At 35.1% G+C, this 24,620-nt stretch overlaps 1 protein-coding gene across 1 annotated transcript in view; it reads right to left on the bottom strand.

The window, feature by feature from the left end:
• Positions 1 to 6,329: 6,329 nt before the first annotated feature.
• Positions 6,330 to 24,620, bottom strand: part of PROS1 (protein S) — a 73,191-nt gene continuing 54,900 nt past the window's right edge. Inside the window, exons 10-15 of the mRNA XM_045851813.1 lie at positions 23,963 to 24,152; positions 17,088 to 17,255; positions 15,624 to 15,792; positions 12,026 to 12,174; positions 9,825 to 10,050; positions 6,330 to 6,732 (exon numbers count right to left, since the gene is read on the bottom strand). Of these exons, the coding sequence (XP_045707769.1) occupies positions 6,572 to 6,732; positions 9,825 to 10,050; positions 12,026 to 12,174; positions 15,624 to 15,792; positions 17,088 to 17,255; positions 23,963 to 24,152 (1,063 nt within the window). The 3' untranslated portion in view covers positions 6,330 to 6,571. The remainder of the gene's footprint in view (positions 6,733 to 9,824; positions 10,051 to 12,025; positions 12,175 to 15,623; positions 15,793 to 17,087; positions 17,256 to 23,962; positions 24,153 to 24,620) is intronic.

Below are 24,620 nucleotides of genomic sequence, written 5' to 3' on the forward strand. Positions count from 1 at the left end.
TTCCAGTTTCTACTTAGGCACACCAAATGTAAATAATAATAATAAAGTAGATAGAAACTACCTTCAGAGACACAACTTTGTTAATTTAAACTCATATTTTTTCTTATTTAATATTTGAGTTATTTAGTATCTCCTATTCTGCTCACCCAAAGAGATCTTATATTTGTATATAATAAAAAGGATTTTAAAAGTTAATAAAACAGAACAGAGCATTAAGTAATCACTGCCAATATAATTGACTAGATCACAGAAAATAATTTTTATTTGAATGAATTTATGGTTTACAAATAGGGGCAAAGTTGAATGTAAAATTCAAGAGGCTTCTTTTTTACTTTCTAAACTCCACAATCAACTCTCTGAAATATAAAGAAGAACCACAATATATTAATGCTTTCAAATAATTTCTACAGGAAGCAACAAAGATATTTTAATGCTTTCAAAGGAAATGCACCTAAATTAATTATGCTAGTTAATTATTTTCTAGACTCCTTACCTTCCTCCTCACATAATTTATGAGAGTCAGAACTATGTCTTTTGTTAAATGAAAATGAACATGAGTGCTTAGTTGGATAGCATGTCTATTTTTACATCATAATAAATCAGAACGTATGTTCTAGTGATGATGAAATTTGCAATGGTGAGATCATATAGCATAAACACATCTTTAAATTTTACCTTTTAGGCTTTTAAATTTTACCTTTTTTCTGAAACAGATCCTCCACTCACAGCCCTTAGAAGAAACTAAAGCCCTGAGGACTGATTCCAGGGACACCAACTGTACACTCTCCAGCAGCTACTTGGTCAAGGGCTCCACCATCATCTCATCACGTCCTGTGGTTTTCATCCTTACCTTGGTTGAACTAGCTGAACAGCCTCTTCTTTCTGCCTCTCTCTATACAGGGTGGGGCAAAAATAGGTTTACAGTTGCGAGTACACCCAACAGAGTTTATTCTTGTATTGTTATTTATTCATTATTGTATTATTTTCCATACAAACAACTGTAAACCTACATTTGCATACATTGCATTTCTTTTTCTGACTTTTTCTCAGTTTCTATGTCTCTAATTATACATCATTTTGTTTTCTTTTGTTCCTTTTTTTATTTTTTTTGCTTTTTCCTGCTTTCTCTTTCCAGGCACACTTCTTTTAATTAGTTCTCTGTCTCCCTCTCCTTATTTTTCTGCCAGAGCTCTTTCCCTCTTTCTTTTATACTTGTTGTTTCTTCCTGTCTCACTCTTTCCCTCTCTATGCTTAGCTCATCTTCCTTTCCTCTATGTAACATTTTTCTCTATTTCCACGCTCCTTTGGTCTTCTTCCATTTCTTTCTTTTTCCCTTTATTCATTTTCTTCTTTCACTTTGGGCTTTTCTTTTAAATATCTATCTCTACTTCATTATCTCTGTCTCTTTTTAATCTCTCTTTTCTGTGGGGATCTCAATTTGTCACTACCTACTCCTATCTAAGTGTCTACAGGAGTAGCTAATTCATTTCCCTGTGTATTTTTTATTTCTACCTTATCCTCTTCACCCAGTATCTTCTTGTTTTTGCTCCTTCTCTTCTCCTTCATTATCATTTTGCATCTTACCAAACCCCTTACTAAATCTTTGTTTTCATAGCCTTTCTTTCCTTCATTGTCTTTTTCTCTCCTCCGGTTTGTACACACACATCCTTGTTCTTCTCTATCATTTTCTTTTACCTCTATGTTTCACTCACATTTTTGCTTTGTCTGTATTTTTGTTGTCTACACATGCACACAGGAGTCAAAAGGGGTGGGGGAGGGAGGCATGAGGCTGGAGCAGCAATTTTCAACCTTTTCCATCTTATAGCACCCATAAACTAATTACTAAAATTCTGTGCACACCAAAAAACAACTTTCTCGCCTGACAAAAAATAGGTATAATTTTGATTGATTTACAAAAAAATATAATAGTAGTGACCAACGTTTTTGCACTACAGTGACTTTTTTAAAAGTCAGGTGCCTTGACTTGTATATAGGGCTTCCATTACCAAAAATTAACCAATCAGATGCAATCTTATTTTGAGATGTGACCAATTAAATGCATGTCTATTTTATGGCCTATATATTTATGGTTCAAGACAGGGCATTCACACCAGTTAGCTATTGTTGTGTTGGCTGTTGTCATTTGACAACAAAGGGGAAAGAGGTCAGTGCCACTAAATAGTCAAGTATGTATGTTTTAAAAATTCTTGCACCCATTGAAAAGTGCAGGGCTAGAGTTACCCACATGATGGATATGTGGCTTTTTACTTTGGATACCCATGGGAATTGACTGATTTATTTTCCTGGGATTGGGCCAGTGAATCCAATAAGCATCATGGGTTGAGATCCACTAGTTTAATGATGAAAGCCCTTGAAAGCCAGGATTAATCATATGTACTTCATGCAGTAATCAATACAAAAACAAAGGAGGTTTTGAAGATTATAGTGTAATAAGATCTTTGTGTGAGAGATCATCTGAAAACATTGAGAGCAACAGGACTTGTAAGCAGAGAAACTAATGTAAATTTATATATCTATCTTATTGAGCCTAATTCAAACAGCACTTTGCTAAACTTCCATTTGAAATCCACTTATTCTTTCCATAACCTCCTGCAAATGTTTATTTCTCTGCTGCACCTCTTATCAAATTCAAGCTCATATTTTAATCACTTGTACATTTGTATGCTTTTGCCTGGACTGCAAATATGTTGGTGGCAGCACTAGGGCACTTTCTCCACTATTTTCTTTAAAATTTTTTTTATTTTATTTTTTCCATTATCATTTATCCCTCTATACCCTCATACAGCCCCTACAATCACCACACTGTCACCCATGTCCATCAGTCCTTTATTTTTTGCTTGATTCCTCCACCCTATAGCCACACCCCCTCCCAGAGCTGTCAGTCCATTCTCTGAATCTGTCTGTTCTGCTTGTTAGTTCATTTGTTCACTAGATTCTGCAGATGAGTGAAATTATATAGTAATTGAATTTCACTCTGACTGGCTTATTTCAGTTAGCATAATGTTCTCCAGGTCTATCCATGCTGTCAAGAAAGGTAAAATTTTCCTTTTTGTGGCCAAATGGTATTCCATTATGTAAATGCCCCACAGTTGTTTCATCCACTCATCTACTGGACTGGCTGCTTCTGAATCTTGGCTATTGTAAATAATGCTGCAGTGAATATCGGGGTGCTTACATTTTTTCAAATTAGTGTTTCAGTTTTTCAGATAAATTCCCAGGAGTATAATTTCTGGGTTATAAGGCAGTTCCATTTTTAATTTTTTGAGGTGACTCCATAGTGCTTTCCACAGTGACTGACCCAGTCTGCATTCCCACCGACAGTGCAAAAGAGTTCCCCTTTCCTCCCCAGCACTTGATTTTGATTTATTGATGATAGCCATTCTGGAATGAGGTGATATCACACTGTGGTTTTAATTTGCATTTCTATGATGATTAGTGACACTGAGCATCTTTTCACATGTGTATTGACCATCTGTATGCACTCTTGGGAGAAATGCCTATTCAGATCCTTTACCCATTTTTTAATTGGATTTTTTTTTGGTGTTGAATTTTGTAAGTTCTTTATAAATGGTGGATATTAACCTCTTATCAGATGTATGGTTAAATACGTTCTCCCAGTGTGTTTTTTCATTTTGTTGATGGCTTCCTTTGCTGTGCAAAAACTTCTCAGTTTGGTGTAGTCTCATTTATTGTTTTGTTTCCCTTACTGGGGAGATATATCAGATAATATATTGCTACAATGTCCAAGATTTTACTGCCTGTGTATTCTTCTATGATTTTTATGGTTTCAGGTCTAACATGTAAGTTTTTAATCCATTTTGAACTTACTCTCATTTGTGGCATAATAAGGTGGTCTAGTTGCATTTTTGTGCATGTATCTGTCCAATTTTCCCAACATCATTTATTGAATAAACTATTGTTAGCCCATTGTATGTGCTTGCTTCCTCTGTCAAAAATTGACTATAAAGTTGTGGGTTTACTTCAGAGCTTTTTATTCTGATCCACTGATCTGTGTGTCTGTTTTTATACCAGTACCATGTGTTTTGATTATTATGGCCTTATAGTATAATTTGATATTAGGTAGCATGATTCCTCCAACTTTGTTCTTCTATCTCAAGATCAATGTTGCTATTCAGGGTATTTTGTGGTTCCATATAAATTTTGAAATATTTGTTCTAAGTCTCTGAAATGTATCATTGAAATATTGATAGGAATTATAGTGAAGCTATATTGCTTTGGGTAGCAAGGACATTTCAATGAGGTTGATTCTTCCTATCCATGAATACAGTATGTGCTTCCACTTATTTGTATCATCTTCAGTTTCTTTTTTACAGTGTCTCATAATTTTGTAAATATAGGTCTTTTACATCCTTGGTTAGATTTATTCATAAGTATTCTATTCTTTTTGAAACAATTGTAAATGGGATTGTTTTCTTAATTTCATCTTCTGATGGTTCATTATTATCATATAAAAATACAACTGTATTCTGCATATTATTTTTCATCCTGCTACTTTACTGAATTTACTTATAAGTCCAGCACTTTCTTGGTGGAATATTTAGGGTTCTGTATGTACAGTATCATGTCATCTGCAAATAATGACCCTTTTCACTTCTTGGTTTCCAATTTGGATGCCTTTTATTTCTTCTTCTTGTTTGATTGCAATGGATAGGACTTCCAGTACTATATTCAATATGAGAGGTGAAGGGGGACATCCTGTCTTGTTTCTGATGTTAAGGGGAATGCTTGTAGTTTTTTGCCTGTTATGTACAATGCTAGCAGTGGGTTTGTCCTATATGACTTTTACTATGTTTAAGTATGTTCTTTCCATTACCACTTTACTAGAGCTTTTATCATAAATGGGTACTAAATTTTATCACATTTTTTGCATCTATTAATATGATCACATGGTTTTCATACTTCATTTTGAAGTATGAAAATTGATTCTATCAATTCTTAGCTGAAATTCATCACCCACAGTTTATGGTGGTAATTGGGAGAGAAATTACACCCAATAAGATGCTCTGGCACAATTTCTGGCAAACACTCAATACATGTGACTTTTGCTTTTCTTCCTGTCTCAGGTCCAGTCTACAATGCAGCTATAACTACTCATCAAATATTTTGGCTTTATTGTCCTTGAACTACAGAACTATTGAGCTACATAGAGTTGCATATATATTGTGTAATTTTGTTTTTTTTAGCAATTTTCTAATTAATTTTTTACAGAGAGGGAGAGAGAGACATTGATTTGTTGTTCCATTTATTTATGCATTCATTAGTTGATTCTTTTATGTGCCCTGCCTGGGGATGAAACCTGCAACCATGGTGTATGGGAATGACGTGTTAACGAATGGTGCTACCTGGCCAGGGCAGTGATTTTATGTTCTGTTAGAAGAGTTGATAAAGTATTGGTATTATTCATATAAATTTTTAAAACAACACCAATTTTTTGTTTTATGTGATATAAAATATCTATAGTGGGAAAAATTTATTTTTTACACCATCAATGAAATATCAGATATATTCCTAATGTGAATGGTAGGTTAGAAGTGATAAAACTGCTTATTTCAAAAACACAATATTAACTCTGTCCCACTGTTGTTATTCTTTCATTAAACTCTATTTTAGTTTTCAGTCCTTCTTGTCCTTCAATAATCAGTAACCTTCTGGCAACTTACTCTGGTGATTAAAGTTGGAATCAAGGAGCTTCCTAGTTGGGAAAGTAGGAGCTTCTGCATTATTCAGTCTCTCATTCATTCTCTCCATCATTATGTTCTGCTTTTTTCTAATCTACAGCTTGTGTGACCAAACACAGCCCCATTTAAGGAATGTACCCATCTCAGTTTTCACGCTCATCCCAACACAAGCTAGTATCTCATCCTCAGATAATCCAACTAGCAACCAGCAGGATTCACAAGTGATGTTGTCTTGAAAACTTGTCCCACTTGTTTTCTGATGCAGTAAAACTACTGGGTTCAAAAGTGAAGCCAGTGACAGGGAGATGAAGCCAAAGCCAGTACCTCTAAGGAACTGTTTTGGAGTAAAACTTTAAGACCTTCCACTCAATTAAAATTAATAGGCCACTCTTTCTTCTTCTGCCTTCACTAGGAAAACACAAAAACAAATAAAATAGTATCTACTATGATCAACAGTACTTAATCACATGAAAATTTGTTTGTTTATTTTCTTGCCTTCCAAGAAAAATAGATATTTAAACACCAGCTCCTGATGGTACAATTAAAATTTACTTTTATAAACATAAAAATGAAGAAATGTCATTTGTAGTAAAAAACTCCGATTAAAAATTTTTATGTTTTACATTATTTAATTTCTACACAGCAACAGAGGTAAGAATTTTTTAAGTGTGATTTATATTACAAGAGAATCTTGTTTTCTTGAAAAGGGACCTTTTTAAAATTCTAAGAAGGTCAAAGTACTATAAAATAATCAAGGTCTGCCCATCGGTAAGTAAAACCCTTTAACTGTTATTGAAACATAAGTATAATTACACCCAGGAAGAAACTATTATCAGTAGAGAAAAGATGACTTAAGGACTCTTTTTGTTTTCTAAAGCTGATGGACATGAGTGAGCTCTGATATCATTGTGTTTAAAAGTGGCTTCATCCAGATCCAGCTGCACGCCGTTAACGTTCACTTCCATACAGCCATTATAAAAGGCATCCACTGGTGTCACATTGAGTGGAACAACTGGGAAAAAGAATATTAAAATATTAGCCCGAGACTTTTAGCATATTATTTGCTTAGTTACAGGAATTATTCAGACTTCTTGTTTCTAACCAAAAGTTAATAATGTAATTCGCTTTAGTAAATTTATATTAAAACACTCCTACGTGTATAAGGTACTGTATGTGGCACTGAATTCAGCACTTGAGTTGCTCTCATTTCATAAATGCAGTCAGTTCCACCCAAACCTAAGATAAACACACCTTAAAAAGAGAGAAATGAGCACATTCTTACTTATGATATTCTACTTCATTATTGTCTCTTTAAATTTGAGCAATAGTTTAAGCATTGTTAAATCACTTTTCAACTCTAAATTACAGCTACTTAGAAATCTTTTTTAAATGCCAAGATAAATATATTTGTTATTATTACTGGAATAAAAGCAAATGTCTGTATTTTCCAAAGAAATAGTTTCTTGCTGAGCATACAGGGAATTCACTTTTATGTAATATTTGGTTCTAAAAAATAACAATTTTCATGATGCTTCTGTGAATAGTTTAGGCCCTTGGGCCTTTTTACACTTTCATCAAACTTAATACTTAGGTAACACCCTCAGATTCCTAAGAACTATGGTTCATCTTAAAAACATCCAACCATCTGTGTGAGTGTGTGTGTGTATTTGGCATCTCTTCATGAATCTTAATTCCCAGTGAATATTCTCAGTCTTTCTTCTTCTTCTTCAGTACTTTATGCAAAAATATATAGTATATACTTTAAATTTTTCACCTCTAAATTGACAATACAGTGAATAAAGCCCATACTTTTCTGTGGGCTTATACCATGTATTAAGAAACCCTTTCAAGTCTGGCTGAGCACTATAGATTATGCCATTATTTGATTTTTAATTTATAACATGCAATTTAACATGCATATTTTGCATATCAATTATAATTTACCCATCCCACAGTTTATACTCTTAATATCTCAATTTTCAATTCCCCTTCATCTTTCCTCACTCTTTGCCTAAGCCCGTCTTGCCTGAAGTCAGGCTTCAGTGCTGTTGCCAAAGTCCTGGAACCACTGAAATTTTCATATTTTCACTTCTTTTGAACACTTTGGTTGTTCGTTTGATTTCTTAAAATTGCATTCAAATATTTGTGAATAAGATAATAGGTGGATGTCAAAGCAGAATTTTTTCATTTGAACTGTAATTATAATTCCTAATACTTCACCATGTTAACTTAACTAACTTCCTAATAATCAACCAACCTGCTTAATACTCTCTGTCTCCCTCTCAACTGTTAGAGCCTCTTTCCTCCTATTCCCCCAAAACCCAGATAAAAATTCCTTGTATGGGAAATGAAGACTCTGCTCAGTTCCAGTAATATGGTTACTACATGTCCAGATATCAAACTCAAAATTCTCCCCATAAGAATAACCTGCAAAGGTTTATGAAAATTCTTCTCACAAACTTTCTGCCTCAATTTTTTTGCCATTTAAAGTACAATATTTATGTCAATTTCATATTTTCCAATATTACGTTAAAGTGAACCTGCTTTTCCTCTAGTTTTCTCCATCTTGGTTTGAAATCTCTACCCATGCTACTGCTCATGCCAGATACCTAGGAGATCCCATACCTGCCTTTCAATCACTGAATCCCATTAATTTTGTTTTTCACATACATCTGCAATCATCTCAACTATCATCACCCTAGTTCAGCACCTTCTTCACCTGGAGACAATAACAGTACCCACCTCACAGGACTATTTTGAAAATTCAATGAGTGGATACATTTGAAGCACCCTGCTTCCCAGATTATTTATTATGCACCGGTGGATGGTAGTATAGTTGTTGCTGCTGTTATTAATACTGCTTCTTCATCTGGACTACTTCAGAGGCCCCCAAGTCATCTTGTCACTTCTGCCTCCCAGCTGTCCACCTCCATCCATTACACAGCATGATTTTTTTAAAAACTCCTATATTGATGATATACAACTTCCTTGTCTAAAGCTTTTTAGTTATTTCCATAGCTGTTAAAATAAGACTAGGGACCCTGAACCCCAGTTCAGGTCTAAACACCTCCCAAACCACCCCCAACCCCCACCCAGTTCAGAGCCTCACCCTGAACTGCCATTCATCCCCTTCCACCCCACGAAACATGCTTTCACCATTCTGATCTATATATTCCTCAAGTATGTCAACCCCTCCCCATTTTTCCCCACACAGAGACCTTTTTACTTGTGTAGTAATGCCAATCCCCACCCCTACCACCTGGTTAAATTCAATTAATCCTTCAAATATCTTAATCTTTTCTTCAGGGAGTTTGTTTCTGGCCCTCACAACCAGAACACTGCCCCATTTCAGGCTCTAGAAGCAACCCATATTTTTCCTTCACAGAAGCGATGGCAATTTTAATTTTTGAAAAAAATTTCCTAATTATGTGTTTAATGTCTGCCTCGGCCACTAGATTGTAAAAGCCATAACAGCGGGGACCACATCTATTTGTTTATGACTGCATTTCTAGTTCCTGGGCATAAGTTCCTAAGAAATATTGGGTGGGTGGTGGATGAACTGAAGAATAAACATTGAATTCACAAGACTATTGTAAGGATGAAATGGAATAATAAATTCTTTCTGGTGAGCATAGTCAAATGCAGCAAAATTTGGTTAGTTTCAGTTAATCGGTAAAAAAAAATTAAAAGTACCAATAAGTGCCAATACAAACACTCAGGAAAAGAATAATGGACACTGGAATTTTGTTTTTCCTTCTGATGCTCTTTGACTAAAATTATGTATTTAAAATACTTTCAATTTGATTAAAAATACTTTCAATTTGATTAAAATTAAAACTGATGGAAGCCCTGGCTGGAGTAGCTCAGTGGACTGAGCGTGGGCTGTGAACCAAAGTGTCACAGGTTCGATTCCCAGCCAGGGTACATGCCTGGGTTGCAGGCCATACCCAGCAACCGCACATTGATGTTTCTCTCTCTCTCTCTCTCTCTCTCTCTCTCTCTCTCTATCTCCCTCCCTTCCCTCTCTAAAAATAAATAAATAAAATCTTTTAAAAAAAGTGAAATTAAAAAAAAAGTAAAATTGATGGAAACATAAGCAGATACCTGGAAGGCCACCCAGGTAAGTGGTTACTGTTCCTTTCATGGCTTTGTCCAAGGTGTTAAATTGTCTTTGAAAATCTTCAGAGGAGATGGTACCACCTTCAAGTGGGGTTGACAGCTCCAGACTTTTTCTGTTGATTCTGAATTCCAGATGGGATTGTTGACTGGAACAAAGACTTACAGCCTCTATCCGAGCTACTACCACGTTTCCAACAGATACCAAGATATCCTGAGGAACAGGCAGACTCAGTATAAGCAAGTACTGATGGTAATGCCACTTAAGAGTGACTTAGTGTTTTTGAAATTTAAAAACTGAATTTCAATGAGAAAAAAATGTATGAGAGAGTCTCCAAGTTTAAATGGAAAAAATTACTAATTATTATAAAAACCATAATATTAGAATATACATTAGTGTTATAAACTTAAGGTTGAGCTAAATGTATGGTGGCTTCTGAAAATTCAATAAACAGCACAGTTGTGACACCAACAACAGGACCCTCAAGTAGGGTCTTAAGCAATACTTTCCTGTCTGTGAGTCTTCCTAACTTCAAAACTTAAATGAATCACTATTTGTTTGGAAAAATGACTTGAAAATTTTAAAGTGCTTTAGTAAGCATATGCCAGCCAGACTGAGAATTTTCATGCCACCCACGCAATACCATAGACTTGGGATGAAACGTATGAAGAAACTCAGAGACAGAAAACCAGGGATCGCCAGCAGGAAGCTACAGATAATTTATCAGAAGATTCTCAAAAGACAAAATGTATTCACTTTGCTGAACTTTTCAAACTACTGATACACAAAATTACTTAACTTGTTGAGAGTGATCTATGCATATAACTTACATAATACAGAGAGGAAATGTAAAACATAAGAGAAAATAAAACCAAAACTAGGAGATGCAGTGCTGCCATGCTTCCCAGATGGTAGAAAGGCAGTCTGAAGTGTTCACTTAGGAATCCAAGATACCTACGTTAAGTAAAGTCTATACATCTCAAATGCTGGTTATTCCAGAAAATCTGTTACTGTGTTATACACCTTGTATCTATGAAGTCATTAAGACTTGAAGATGGCCGGATGAGAAAATGTTCCCAAATGATCAGTAGCGTATGGAATAGTGTTATGAAACAATGTACACAGACCTTGAGAAAAAAATAGGACTTTCAAAAACAGGACCATGGACACAAACACAAAAAGATAAATATCAGAGACATGGCTGGCAAGAGTTAAGAACCTTCACTGAATGCCAGTACTGTTAAAGATGGAAATTTCATTTTGTTTTTATAAACAAAACAAACAAGCACATAAAAAGCTTAAATCCTGATGTAGTAAGCTCCTATGGTGGTAGATTGGAGATAATAACTCAGCAGGATCTTTTTAGGTTGCTTATGGTTAACAACCACAAACTCCTCCAAATCATCTTTTAAGTTACAGACAGTACCCTTTTTATTACTGCAGGCATTATTCAATTATATGTCTCTTTCTAAAAGCTACCAAGAGCATCCAAGTCCACCGTGGCACAAATGCAAGCTTCCTGCTGTAACCTGTTGGAATCCACTGTCAATAACACATGGACAGAGCTATTATCCTCTAACAGAAAGATGAATAATACAGATCTGGTAACTCTCATGTTTCCTTTGAAGAAACAGTTCTTCCTGTTCTTCCTCCTAATTTCAAATCAGAATTACCAGCAAGAAGCCAAGTGGACTGGTTTTAGTTTTCTCTAGTCTTTTCCAATTGACTCATGGGAGAAAAGATTAAGTGTGCCAGAAAGTACAAAATATTATAATTCAGCACTGAATATCTGAGAGCCAGATTGTAGTCAGACTCACTCCTATTGCGTTATTACAAACTAATTCCCATGATACCTCAAGGATTCTGAATAAGGGTGGATCCCTATGCACTCTGAGAAGGCACCAAGCGGCCTGTGTGTGAATCTGCCTCATCTTAACTATAGATGCCAGAAGCTTTTCAACTTCTCACCCTTACTTCCTGGTTTAGACCTGGAAATAAGCCAGTAAAAAAGTAACAGTAATGGACATAGTGAGTCCTTAATGACATGATAGAAAATGTAACAAATACTTTACGTCAGCTATCTCATTTAACCTTCATAATAGCACTTTGAGACAGCTACTGCTATAATATCCATTTTGACATATTAAAAAATGAAAACAAGGATCATGAAGGTTTAGAATAAAGTTACCTGAAGCTTTTCAGAGGAAGAGTCCACCAAGGACAAGGCAAAAGGCACTGTGTCACCAGAAACCAAGGCAAACATAACGCCAGTACCCGTAGATGGGCGAATATTCAAAGTCACATTTATTTGCCAAGCCTCGGGATTCAATACATCATCTGTGTGGACAATAAAACAAAATTGGAATCAAAGTATACCAGAAGGAATTATTACAATCTTATTACTACTCAAAGCCATTTTTGTGTAATACTACAGATTTTAGTTCTCCCTTCTCTATGATCTATATAGCCTAGGCAAAACAAACCAAAAGAAAAAAATCAATGCAGGCGAGTAACACATACATGTAGCCCCATCCTTCTGTTCTTCCTAGAATAGAATGCTGGACTATGGTATTTAGGATTATTGTGACTTTTCCCTCTTTGCTCTTTAATTGCTCTTCTTTCTGCTTTGCCTATTCACCAATGCTCAAATCTCAGAGTGCTTATATTTTAAAGTACATGTTTAGAAGGAAGTTCAACAAATTTATTACAATGTTTTTGAGGGAAAATTTCATTATGGCTGCCATCACGACCCTGCCACTTCTCATCCATAAAGGGGTCAGGGTAGAGCTATAGAAAGGAAAGATATGATTTATATGCATAGAGGAGTCCAGTAGTTTGATAGAAAAACACTCTTTAAGAAATACTTAAGTCAACGGCTAACTCTGACATTTGAATAGAAACTCTTCTCTGTGATTCTCTTGCCATAATACCTAACACCCTTTTTCTTAATGACCAGCTTAATTGTCTACTACACTAGAATGCAAGCTCTCTGAATGTCTCTACCATCACTTTGTTTTCACAGAAATCACTCAACAAACATTTGTTGAATTAATATGTTCCCAAAATAGATTCCTAAAAATGTTAATTTGCAATCTGAATGAAGCCTTCCTCATTTAATATGAAGTAATATATGACAGTAACTTAGGGGCTTTGAGAGGGTGAATGTGAGAAACAATTTTCCTTTGACAAGATGTTCTTCCTTTTAGCCACATCTAATGATGTTACTTTTTTTTCATTATAATCATCTAATTCCCACCCACAAGAAAGTATATATATTATGTATAATCATTCTGAAGTAAATTTAGTATAAGATATTAACAGAGTCAAACTGAAATGAATGTGCAAATGCACAGAAATTATGACGTAACATTAAATAGTAATTTAGAAGTAGGTCTCTTTCAAGTTATTTATAAAAAACTAATTAGTTATTAAAGTATTAGAATACAATGTAACTCTTACTTTCAGTTTTCCTGAGAGTTATTCTCCTTTCAACAAACTGTTGTGGGCCAATTATTTTCCTATATTCAGCCATTAACCCAATTTAAACATTTTAAAAAATCCTTCATTTACAGAATGAAGTAAAAGTAAAGGCACTGTATTAATTTGTGTTAGAAAAACAGAAAGTACTGGTATAAAGCTCTTCCTTAAAACTGTAGTAGGCCTTTTTTAGGCTACAAACACAGTTAATATATAATTTTTTCTTACAGCAGAGATATCAGACTAAGCTTACAACTCAAATTCTTAGTAGCTCAAATAATAAACTCCTAAAACAGAAAATGACAAAGATTTCAATAAAATAATTATTCAACTTCATTTGAAACTGGGATAACACTGTTTAAAACTACATATAATATTTAATTTTTCAAATCTCCAGTTGAAAAGAAATCTCAAGCATAAGCCTACTTATTCTGCTGGTAGAAGTATAAATTGATAAAACATCTTTGGAAGAGAGACTGATCAAACCATAAGAATTATATATTTGCATAACCTCTGAGAGACATAGATCTGAGAATCTCTCCTACAGGATTAATTAATAGGAGTACAAGGATGTATGTCCAATGATATTCAGGGAAGTGTTATTTGAAAAGGTAAAAAACCTGAATCCTGCTGATAAGTCACTTAGTCTGTAGAAAACTGGGAAGAACACTGCTCCCACCCTTACAACATCAAGAGCCCAGTTATCTGCATAATCACAACTTTTCTCAGACTGTCAAAGAGCTAGGATTGCAGAGTAACTAACTACAGAAACCTAAAGAAAGGTGCTTCCAAGGAGGGACAGGATGAGAGTACTCACCCATAGCAGACACTAGATACTATACAATTTGGTAGGAAGAATTTGGGTAAAATTTTAGCGACTTGCTGAAGTCCTAGTGGGAGCTGGTATGATATAGAAGCTCTGGGAACTGCAGACACAAGAGAAATGCATACCCATTCCCAGCCTTTCTACATGGACCTTCCTGGGTGCTCCAGAGAAGAACTGGCGGCAGACAAAGAGGAGCAGCAACCTGCAGGAAAGGCACAAAGTCCCACCCACATCCTTCTCTGTCACTTCTTCAAAACAAAAGCCTTAAAGCATGCGAGAAGGGTAGCAAACCTGCCATATTGGGACACATGGGAAGACCCATAGTACCTACAGATTAAGAAAAGGAAATAAGAAACAACAACAACAACAACAACAACAAAATAATCTACCAAGGAAAAGGAACAGAAGAACACCTTGAATCCTAACCAGCAGACATCTCCCCAACTGGTATGAGGGAGAGACAGACAATGAAGAGTCCACACCCTGAGACCGAGGAACATAACACTCACCTAAGACTGAATCTGTACCAGAGCAATAGAGAACATTCTCCCCACCAGTCCTCAACTCCCAAACCCCTCTAATATGCTAACAAATGTCAAAGAACAAGTAAGAACATTTTGCTGGGTGAGAAAGCCCATGGAGAGACCCTTTCTTAACACATATCATAAAGAGAATACCTGAACTTTAGTATGGATCAGCTATTAAGAAAAATCCTCTGGCAAAACATCTACTACCCTAAGCACAAGGTAATATTGAAAGAATTTGAAGACTAGTGGCAGAAGCAACAAGGCCTAAGCCATTAGACTCTTGACTACATTGATTCAACACACCGAGCACAAGCAAAGGTGTGCTCATTTTCAGATCTAAATAGTATCTACTCAGCATCTACACTTCTATATAAGATACCCACCTTTAGAACAGAAATTACGTGATACACAAGGAGGAAAGGAAAAAACCAACATTATAGTCAAGAGACAAAGCAATCAGCCTGATCAGGCTTAGATGTGACATAGCTGCTGGAACCATCAGACAGGGAACATTTTAAAATTTTGATTACTGTGTTGAAGGTTCAGGTGGAAAAGCTGGGCAACATGTATGAACAGTTAAGAAATTTCGTGAAAGAGGTGGAAATTTTAAGAAAAGATCACATGGAAATGCTAGAAATAAAGATGAATCCTTTTGATGCATTAATCAGTAGACTTAATACAACTGAGAAACTGCTGAACCTTCCATTGAATGTACCCAAAATTAATCAGGCTATGTGTCAATAATCTTTAAATAAAAACACATGCATACTCAACTATCCTCCCCTCAATATGCTGGGAAAATTTTATAAAACATATATAATAATATGAATAGGCCTAACATTGTGTCTGGTACAAAGTAGGTACTCCATGTTATTTACTGAAGGAATTGATGCTGTTTGTCAGTGAATAAATTTAGTCATTAATAAGAACAGAAAGACAAAACAGAAATCACTCACAGTAATCAATGTCAAATTGAGCAACTCCAGAACCAGGGTAATAGGAGCCCTTTTCCACAGTGATGAAACAATGTTTATTTTGTTTTTCTTGAATAACTTTCTCTACTCTTGAAGTTCCTTGATTCATCAAATTCCAGCCTCGTATACATCCATCTAGACGAGGATTAATCTAACAAAACAAAATACACAAGGAGTGCATTTTTAACTTCTAAGTCAGACTGATAATTGTTTAACTGATTATAGATACAGATTTTTGTTTAGAGGGAAAACCTTTTCTTGATGGCATTTTTAAATATTTTAAATGTTTTGAATTTTTTCTAAAATTTTATTTTCAAAATGTCCTTCAGGTGAACAGTCTTTCCCAGTAAAAGTAGTTTAGGCCATCACAGGCCTCCACTAAGGTCTTAATAACTTTTAAACCTCAAGCCCTACCTGCCTCTTGTACATCATTCAGGGGTAATTCTTCTGCTATCAGTTTCCAGATATGCTTCTAGCTGTGGCCCTGGGCTCTCTGCTGCTTTTTGTTTTTCTTTAATTGCATTTAAAACACAGCCTTGTCTTGCCACCAGACTCAAGTCATCTTCAGGAACTAAAGTGTTTTCACCCTTCAGCCTCCTTATGGCATTCCATCAGACTGAAGACAAGTAGTAATCATTTCATAAATAGTTGATTCTTTTTGAAGAATATATTTTACTGTTAAAATAGCTTGATTTTTCAATTTAAAAGGACAGGAATATTCACTCTGACATGGGTCCACTAATTCAGGTTCTATAGCATATCACAGAACTCATTTGAGCTAAGGTAACTGTGACCTGCCATGAGTGAAAGATGGATATAAAATAGTAGATATTTAAGTTATATCAGCAGGTGCAATTGGCAGATGAAATATTTAAAACTCTTCAAGGGCAGTGATTAGTCTTCTTCCTGAAAGCTATTCTACAGTTAGACAAATATCATATTCAAAAAATCATCTAGTATATCTAACTTCAATTTATGATAGGCTACAGTTATACTCCCAGTAAAGATTTATTAAAAATAAAAAAAAATTCCACATTATATGTCATTCTTATCTCCCAAATTTAAGTCCTAAAATAGACCTAAGAAAGCTCTTGGGCTGACTTTACAAAATAATGTATTTTTGGATTCAAACATATGTGTTTATATGTTTAATGCCTAAGTATGGACTATTGTGATGTCAGCAGTGGATTGAGCTTAAGAATTTAATTTTTTTACTTCTCCACAGGTAATACTGGAGGGTTAAATGGGCTCAAAAATACTACACTCATTTTCTTATTTCCTTAAATAATTTCAAGGGCCACTAATGTTATTTTTCCATGTTCAATTCAAGTTGTCATAGTTGGTATGTTCAATAAAATAACTTCTTTTGACTTTGGTAATACTTTTACACCTATTACAGTCGAAAGGACTTTATCCGCAATGAATGATATCAGCGTGGATCATTACCGGTTTAATGAGTGTATCCTCCACTTTCCGAGGCAATCCTGCAAAGTATACTTTGGTTTCTACAGATCCATTTGTAGACTCAAAAAGGCTTGTTGGTATATTTATATTCATTGTGGCTTCTTTAGCTATTTTCACACTAATACTCTTTTCTAATTCTTCCACAGAGACCTAAAATTACAAAGACAGAGATTATCAAACAATTAAACATTTCTGCATGTCACTTTAAATACTAAATTTGAAAAACTCTGTTATTGTTCCAGTCAATAATTTTCCAAAGTAATCATTTTAATGTAATTATTAATTTTTTCCAATCCATTTGAAATGTCAAATGATTATAAAGGCAATAAAAACGTGTTTTGGAGGACTAGTACTTGATTGAAAATTAAATGACTTTATATTTTAAACTTCATATTTTAAAGTTTAAAAAATCATCAATATTATTCTATTAAATTTAAACATCCTATTACATGTCCTTCAAGCCAGTATACCATAAAATAGCTTTTTAAAAAGTGAGTCACTCTACAAACCCTTAAAAACTTTTAAGTGCTCTTACTTGGCAATCGTCTGAGAGTGTACTATACAGAATCAATAATGTAAATTAATTTTTCATGTAAATTAAGAGAAATCAGTACATTCAGCATTCTGGTCATTATACACAAATTATATTTTATTTCCAAGTTCAAAAGTAATTGTGGTTATTAGAAAGCACAACACATGAAATTAAACTGTTTTTTCAAATTTTGAAAGTAGTCTGGGTCTCAAAATAAATATTGGTCATAATAGTAAGCAACAATAAAAAATCCTCCTATAAAGGCAATTCAAAGAACCATTGTTGCAATCTCATGTAAAACTGTAGAGCTCAATGTGCAAATTCTTCTCTTATTAATCACAGTGGAAGCCAAACAATAGGCATGTTAAAGCACCACTGCAAGAAGAGAAAAACTATTCTCTAAAGTAAAATAAATTTGGTGACATTTACAGATTTAGATGACGCACACTCTGTTCTTAATGTAGCCCTAATGACTATTCCATCTTTGAAAGACATCCCTAATAGCCACCAGGACCAAAGACTGCTTGGCTCTCCTACCTACTTACCATTCCTTCTTGTTCTCCTTGCTACATCCTCCTCTTCTCAACATCTATAAAAACCCCAGAGCTCCACCTCCAGACCTTTTCCCTTTAGCCATGCAAGTGTTTCTAGATGGGCACTCTATTGCCCCAGCCTAGGGCTCTTGGAAGATTTAGGGTGGGGTTACTCTTAGTGGTCACAATGAGTAGGAGGTGTGCTGACATTGTAACATAAAGGATAGTCATGCAAAATAAAAAATAAAATATCCAATATCCTGCAAATCTTCTGAATATCCCTACTGTATATTCATGATTATAATGATCTGAGTTTGTGTATATATAAGCACAAAATATTCACTGTACTATTTTAGCATTTACTGAATTTTTCAAGAATGTAATAGTCTTGTAAACCAAGAATGGATTAATTTTGCTTTGTTTAGATCTTCACCAAGAGGTTTCCACCCTTTTGAAAAATTACTATTACTGATGACAACCCCATTTATGCCCTTATGGTATTTTAGTTGCCAGTACAACAACCAGCATAAGTCTGCATTTGTAGCTTTCACATTATTCTATGTACGGGAGCAATATTTGACAAGTATTATACTTGTACTTGAATATTTATATATTGAATTATACATTATTTTCTTACAAAGTACTTTGCTTCATTTATATAATAATTAAAGTATTCTATTGATTTTGTATTAGGGATATGCGAAGCTTACATTATTAACACATTTCATTATAGGACAATAAAGGAACATTATAAATATTTTGGCATTGAATGAGAGAGTTTAGAACAGCAAGTTGACATACCCAATTTCATGGCCTTTACACCTCTCTTTATGCTGAATATTCAAAAGTTTATGTCTATCTTGAAGGCTTGAACTTAAAAATATATCCAGGATCTGATCACTTATCACCACTCACACCTTCAACACTACAACAAAAGTTGCCATCTTCACGCTACTGGATTATTGCAATGGTCTCCTCATCCCATGTCCTTTTCTACACTTACACTCTACTATCTACTTGTCACAAAGCCATGAGGTCCTCATCAGAATTATCTTTTAAGATGCAAATTAGATTATATCATGTCTCAAATCATCCAAAATCTTTCCAGTTAGCATTAAAACCTAAGTGTTCAGTATGTTCCTCAAAGCCCTACACCACGTTATTCCAGGTTATATTTCTGACCTCATTTTCTACTACTCTCTTCCTATCTCCCTCCCCTGCATCTACACTGACCTTTGTGTTATTCCTCAAATGCAACGAACACTTCCTCTTGCTGTTCATGTGGCATAGAATCATCTTCCCCCATATATTTCTCATGACTTGTGCCCTCAAGTCTCTGGTCTGATGTAATCTCATCAGAGGGCTTTCCTGATTCCATATGCACACTCACCATCATCACTCTCTATTGCCTGGCCTTTTCTTTTTCCTCATGACATTCATCACTATCTGACATATCTATTTGTCCATGTATTTCAGGTTTTCGTCTCACCAACAGAATGAAAGCTCCGTAAGAGCAGTGACTTTGTTTTATTTACTATTGTATTCTCATCACTTAGAAGAAGGAATAGCACATAAAGTGCTCGATAATCATTTTGCTGAATGAATGAAATTATGATAGAAATTATATATTTCCCACCAATACTAGGATTAAACCTAAATAGGAGATATAAATCACTTATAAAGAATCATTATTTCTATGGATTATAGCCATGCTAACTACTTAATAATTACATATTCTATTCAATTTATCTGAATTATAAAACAATCAAAAGTTATATATTTTAATTTTCATTTATTTTTAAAGTATTTTATTTAAAATTTTTAAACAATTTAAAATTAGTAAAACAACTGCTATATAGTAAATAGTCCACCTGACAGAGTGATTAACTTAACAACTTTGCTGATTAAAATGCTACTTAGACTTCCAGTCAAGATGGAGTCACAGGTAAACACTTCGCCTCCTCGCACAATTAGAGCACAAATTACAACTAGACTACAAAACAAATAACACCCAGGTTTATCAGAAAATTGAGCTGTATGGAAGTTTGACAACCAAGGATTTAAAGAAGCAATATTCATCCAGATGGGTAGGAGGGGCAGAAACAAAAAGAGGTGTGGAGAGGTGGAGATGTGCAGAGAAATGAGGAGACTTAAGTAGCTGGAGAGGTGGCAGAATGGGCAGTCCCACATTGATGTGTAGTGGATAAAAATTGGGAGGGATACCTTGGGAGCAAGGGATCTCAGCCCCACCCAAGACCACCCAACTCAGGGTTCCAGCACCAGAAAGATAACTCTCCATAACTTCTGCCTGTAAAAACCAGTAAAGGTTGGGACAGTGGAAGAAACTGCAGGATTCTCAGGAGACTCCTCTTAAAGGGTCCCCAAAGGACACAGGACTTACACAGACCCATTCTCTCTGGAATTTAGCACCAGGGTAACAGCTGGAAGGGCACCAGTGACATATGGGGAGAAAGTAAAGTGACTGGCAACAGGGCAAGTGCTAGGAGACAACTTCCTCCCCAGCAAATCTCAAGAGGCCAGGCAGTGGCACTAACCCTTGGGCCTTCCCCCACACAGAGCTATGAAGCAGTGAAATGAGTTGCCCCTCCTGGGTGATTACCTAAGCCTCCACCCCACACAATTTACAGGTGCCTTTTCTACAACAGGCCACACTACTAAGACAGGGAATCAAGCAGCTCTACCTAATACACAGAAACAAACACAGGGAGGCTCTCAAATTAAGGAGACAAATAAATATGACCCAAATGAAAGAACAGAACTCCAGAAAGAGAACTAAACAAAATGGATAAAAGAAACCTATCAGATGCAGAGTTCAAAACACTGGTTATCAGAATGCTCAAAGAATACATTGGGTATTGCAGCAGCATAAGAAAGGTCCAGGCAGAAATGAAGGTTGCCTTAAGTGAAATAAAGAAAAATCTACAGGGAACCATCAGTGGAAGAGATGAAGCTGAGAGTCAAATCAACAATTTGGAACATAAGGAAGAAAGAAAGCACTTAATCAGAACAGCAAGAAGAAAAGAGAATTAAAAAAAATAAGGATAGAATAAGACAATGCCAACTTACCAATATCTTAATCATAGGGGTGCCAGAAGAAGAGGAAGAGCAAGAAATTGAAAACTTACTTGAAAAAATAATGAAAGAAAACTTCCCTAATTTGGTGAAAGAAATAGACATACAAGTCCAGGAAGCATAGAGAATCCCGAACAAGTTGGACCAAAGAGGACCATCCCAAGATCCATCATTAATTAAAATGCCAAATGTTAAAGATAAAAAGAAAATCTTAAAAGCAGCCAGAGCAAAGCAGATAGTTACCTATAAAGGGGTTCCCATAAGACTGTTAGCCATCTTTAAAAGAAACTTTGAAGTTTAGATGGGAATGGCTTGAAGTATTCCAAGTGATGAAAAGCAAGGACCTATAACCAAGATTATTCTATCCAGCAAAGCTATCATTTAGAATGGAAAGTCATATAAAGTGTTTCCCAGACAAGGCAAAGCTAAAGGACTTCATCATCACCAAGCCATTATTATATGAAATGTTAAAGGGAACTATATAAGAAAAAGAGGATCAAACCTATGAACATTAAAGTGGCAACAAATTCACAACTATCAACAACTGAATCTAAAAAGCAAACTAAGCAAACAAGCAGAACAGGACTGAACTACAGGTATAGAGAACATCTGGAGAATTATCAGTTAGGAGGGTGAAGGGGGAGAAAGGGGGAAAAGGTGCAGAGATTAAGAAGTACACGTTGGTAGGTACAAAATAGTGAGATGTTAAGAACAGTATAGGAAATGGAGGAGCCAAAGAACTTAATATGCCTGACCCATGGACACGAACTAAGGAGTGGGGATTGCTGGAGGGTATGGGGGTACTTGGTGGAATGGGGCAAAGAGAGAAAAATTGGGACAATTGTAATAGCATAATCAATAAAATATATTTTTGAAAAAAGAAAATAAAATGCTACTTAAAATATTTACTTCAAGTAACTTCTATGCTGCATAAATTTGTTTGAAGCATTCTATTTACTAATAAACCTTCAAAATTACAAGCTGATAAAATATCATGTGGTAATTTTTTAAAACAAAAGATATGAAGTAGGAAAAGAAATCCTACTTATATGAGGAGGAATTCATAAATTTTTCAAATATTGAATTAAGAATTTAAGAAAAACCACCAGTACCATATTTATTACCAGATTAACATTTTTCCATGACTTGTTTATTTGTCCTAAATTTTGTTTTTGTATAAAATGCATTCCGTTTAAAAAGGGAGATTTTAACTAATTTTTTTAATGCTCACCCAAGGACATTTTTTTTTCACTGGTTTTAGAGAGAGAGAAATGTCAGTTGGTTGCCTCCCGCAAGCTCCTGGACAGGGGACCATACACACTGGACCAGGGATCAGGGGTTGAACCTGCAATCTAGGTATGTCCCCTGACCAGGAATCAAACCCCCAACCTTTCAGTTACATGATGACGCTCCAACCAACTGAGTCACACCAGTCAGATCTTAACTAAAATGTTTTCATTGAAATGTGGCTATACAGTAAATAGTTTCTTTCAAACAAGGATCATAAACATAGGAGACAAAAATGTATGGAACTGAATTTCTGCCTTCCATCCAACCCTATATCCTGCCTTTAACAGTATGATTCACAGACAATTCTTTAATGAACATGATCTGCAACTCATGATTGTTAATCTCATAGTTAAACATTTGCCTTCTTCATGATCCATAATAAAACCTAATTAGGCATTTATCAAAATTCTACTTCAATCAACTTTTTTCTATTTGTATAAACTCATTGGGGGGGGGGAATGCTCCCTTTTGCTGAAAAAGTGATCTTAGTGATTTTCCATACATTATTTTGGGACATTAGGCAATCCCTTATCCAAGAAAATCTCCATTTTAATCCAGTTTATTAAAAGGATGTTACTGATCATTAAAATAAAGGCCTATTCTTCGGGATTATCTAAAATGCTAATTTCTAGGCACTCTAATCGCTACTGGCAAATGTAAACTGCACAGATTGATTACCTATATGCTAATATTTAAAATTGAATTAACTTTTATTTTGCTTTTATGTGTAATTCTCTTTCATTGAAAAAAAAAATTGGTGGCTACCCAGTATAGCTGTCCTTGATCAGTGGTGTTTTTGCATAAACTATTATGTCAGCTAATAATCCACGACCTATAGGAGAGACACCACTGTTCACCCAGCAATAGCCACTAAAAAGGGTAAGAAGTTAGCTCTGGCCAGTGTGGCTTGGTTGGTTGGAGCATCGACCAATAGCTGAAAGGTCGTGAGTTCAATTCCCAGTCAGGGCACATGTCTGGGTTGCATGTTGAATACTCAGTCCCAGCACCTAAGATCCCCAGTCCTGATGTGTACAGGAGAAGCAACCAATCAATGCTTCTCTTTAGCTTCAATGTTTCTATTTCTTGCTTCTCCTTTCCCTTCCTCTCTCTAGGGACAATGAAAAATGTCCTCAAGTGATGATTAAAAAAAGGGTAAGAAGTTTAAGATAGACTAGGTCAAGCAAATAACTGAAAACAACTTCAGTCAGGAGAAAACCTTAATACATTAAGTGAAGTTATCATTCTTCAGGCCATTTCATGGATTTGTAGTGCACAGAATATATTTCATATAACATCAGATTAAACACAACCCCATCTAGGTTCAGCATCACTATAAAAAATTAAGTATAAATGACTTATACAAACTATGTCAAAGTGGAAAGATTCTTTATAAAATCTGCACAACATACCATATTCCACACACCATTATTAATAACTTGGCCTCCAGTTGTGATCTGGGTTGTATGTTTATTCTTAACCTGAATTTCAAGCTTTCCATCACGAACTGCAATCAGGAACCAAGCCGAGTGGTCAACAGATTCTGCGTAAAGTATAACACCTTCTGAATCATATGTCCGGAAATCAAATGTGGCTGAAAATCTAAACAATAGACAAAGAGAGAGTCTTAATAGTGTGAATATGGAAGGCTCAATGTATTATTCCGTTTTTCTTGTACTGGCAAAAAACCAATATGTTGAAAGAGTGAACTATTTCTGTCCCTGGGATTAATAAAAGACAAGGGCAGAATTAGACTGTTGCTGTATTATATCTGGTTCCATGTGTGTTAAAATTAAGTTATTACACTTCTTTGCTTATTCTTGGAGTTTTTCATTCCAGGGAACAGATGGTAATTTCTCATCATCTTTGGTAATTTCTCATCATTTTTTGGCACTTGTTTTGGAGGCACTCTTTCAAATGTTCGAATTAATATGCATGTACCAATTTTAGCCATATTGTATCCCTCCTAGGATCTTTTATACACTATATAATTTGGTTAAGATTTTTTTTTGCTGAATCTGTAAGTGATTAGTAAAAGATATTACAATTTCATTATTGGTTTATCCATCA

The sequence above is a fragment of the Phyllostomus hastatus genome, unplaced genomic scaffold, assembly GCF_019186645.2.
Source record: "Phyllostomus hastatus isolate PE091 unplaced genomic scaffold, TTU_PhHast_1.1 phas_contig_86, whole genome shotgun sequence".
NCBI classification, from domain to species: Eukaryota; Metazoa; Chordata; class Mammalia; order Chiroptera; family Phyllostomidae; genus Phyllostomus; species Phyllostomus hastatus.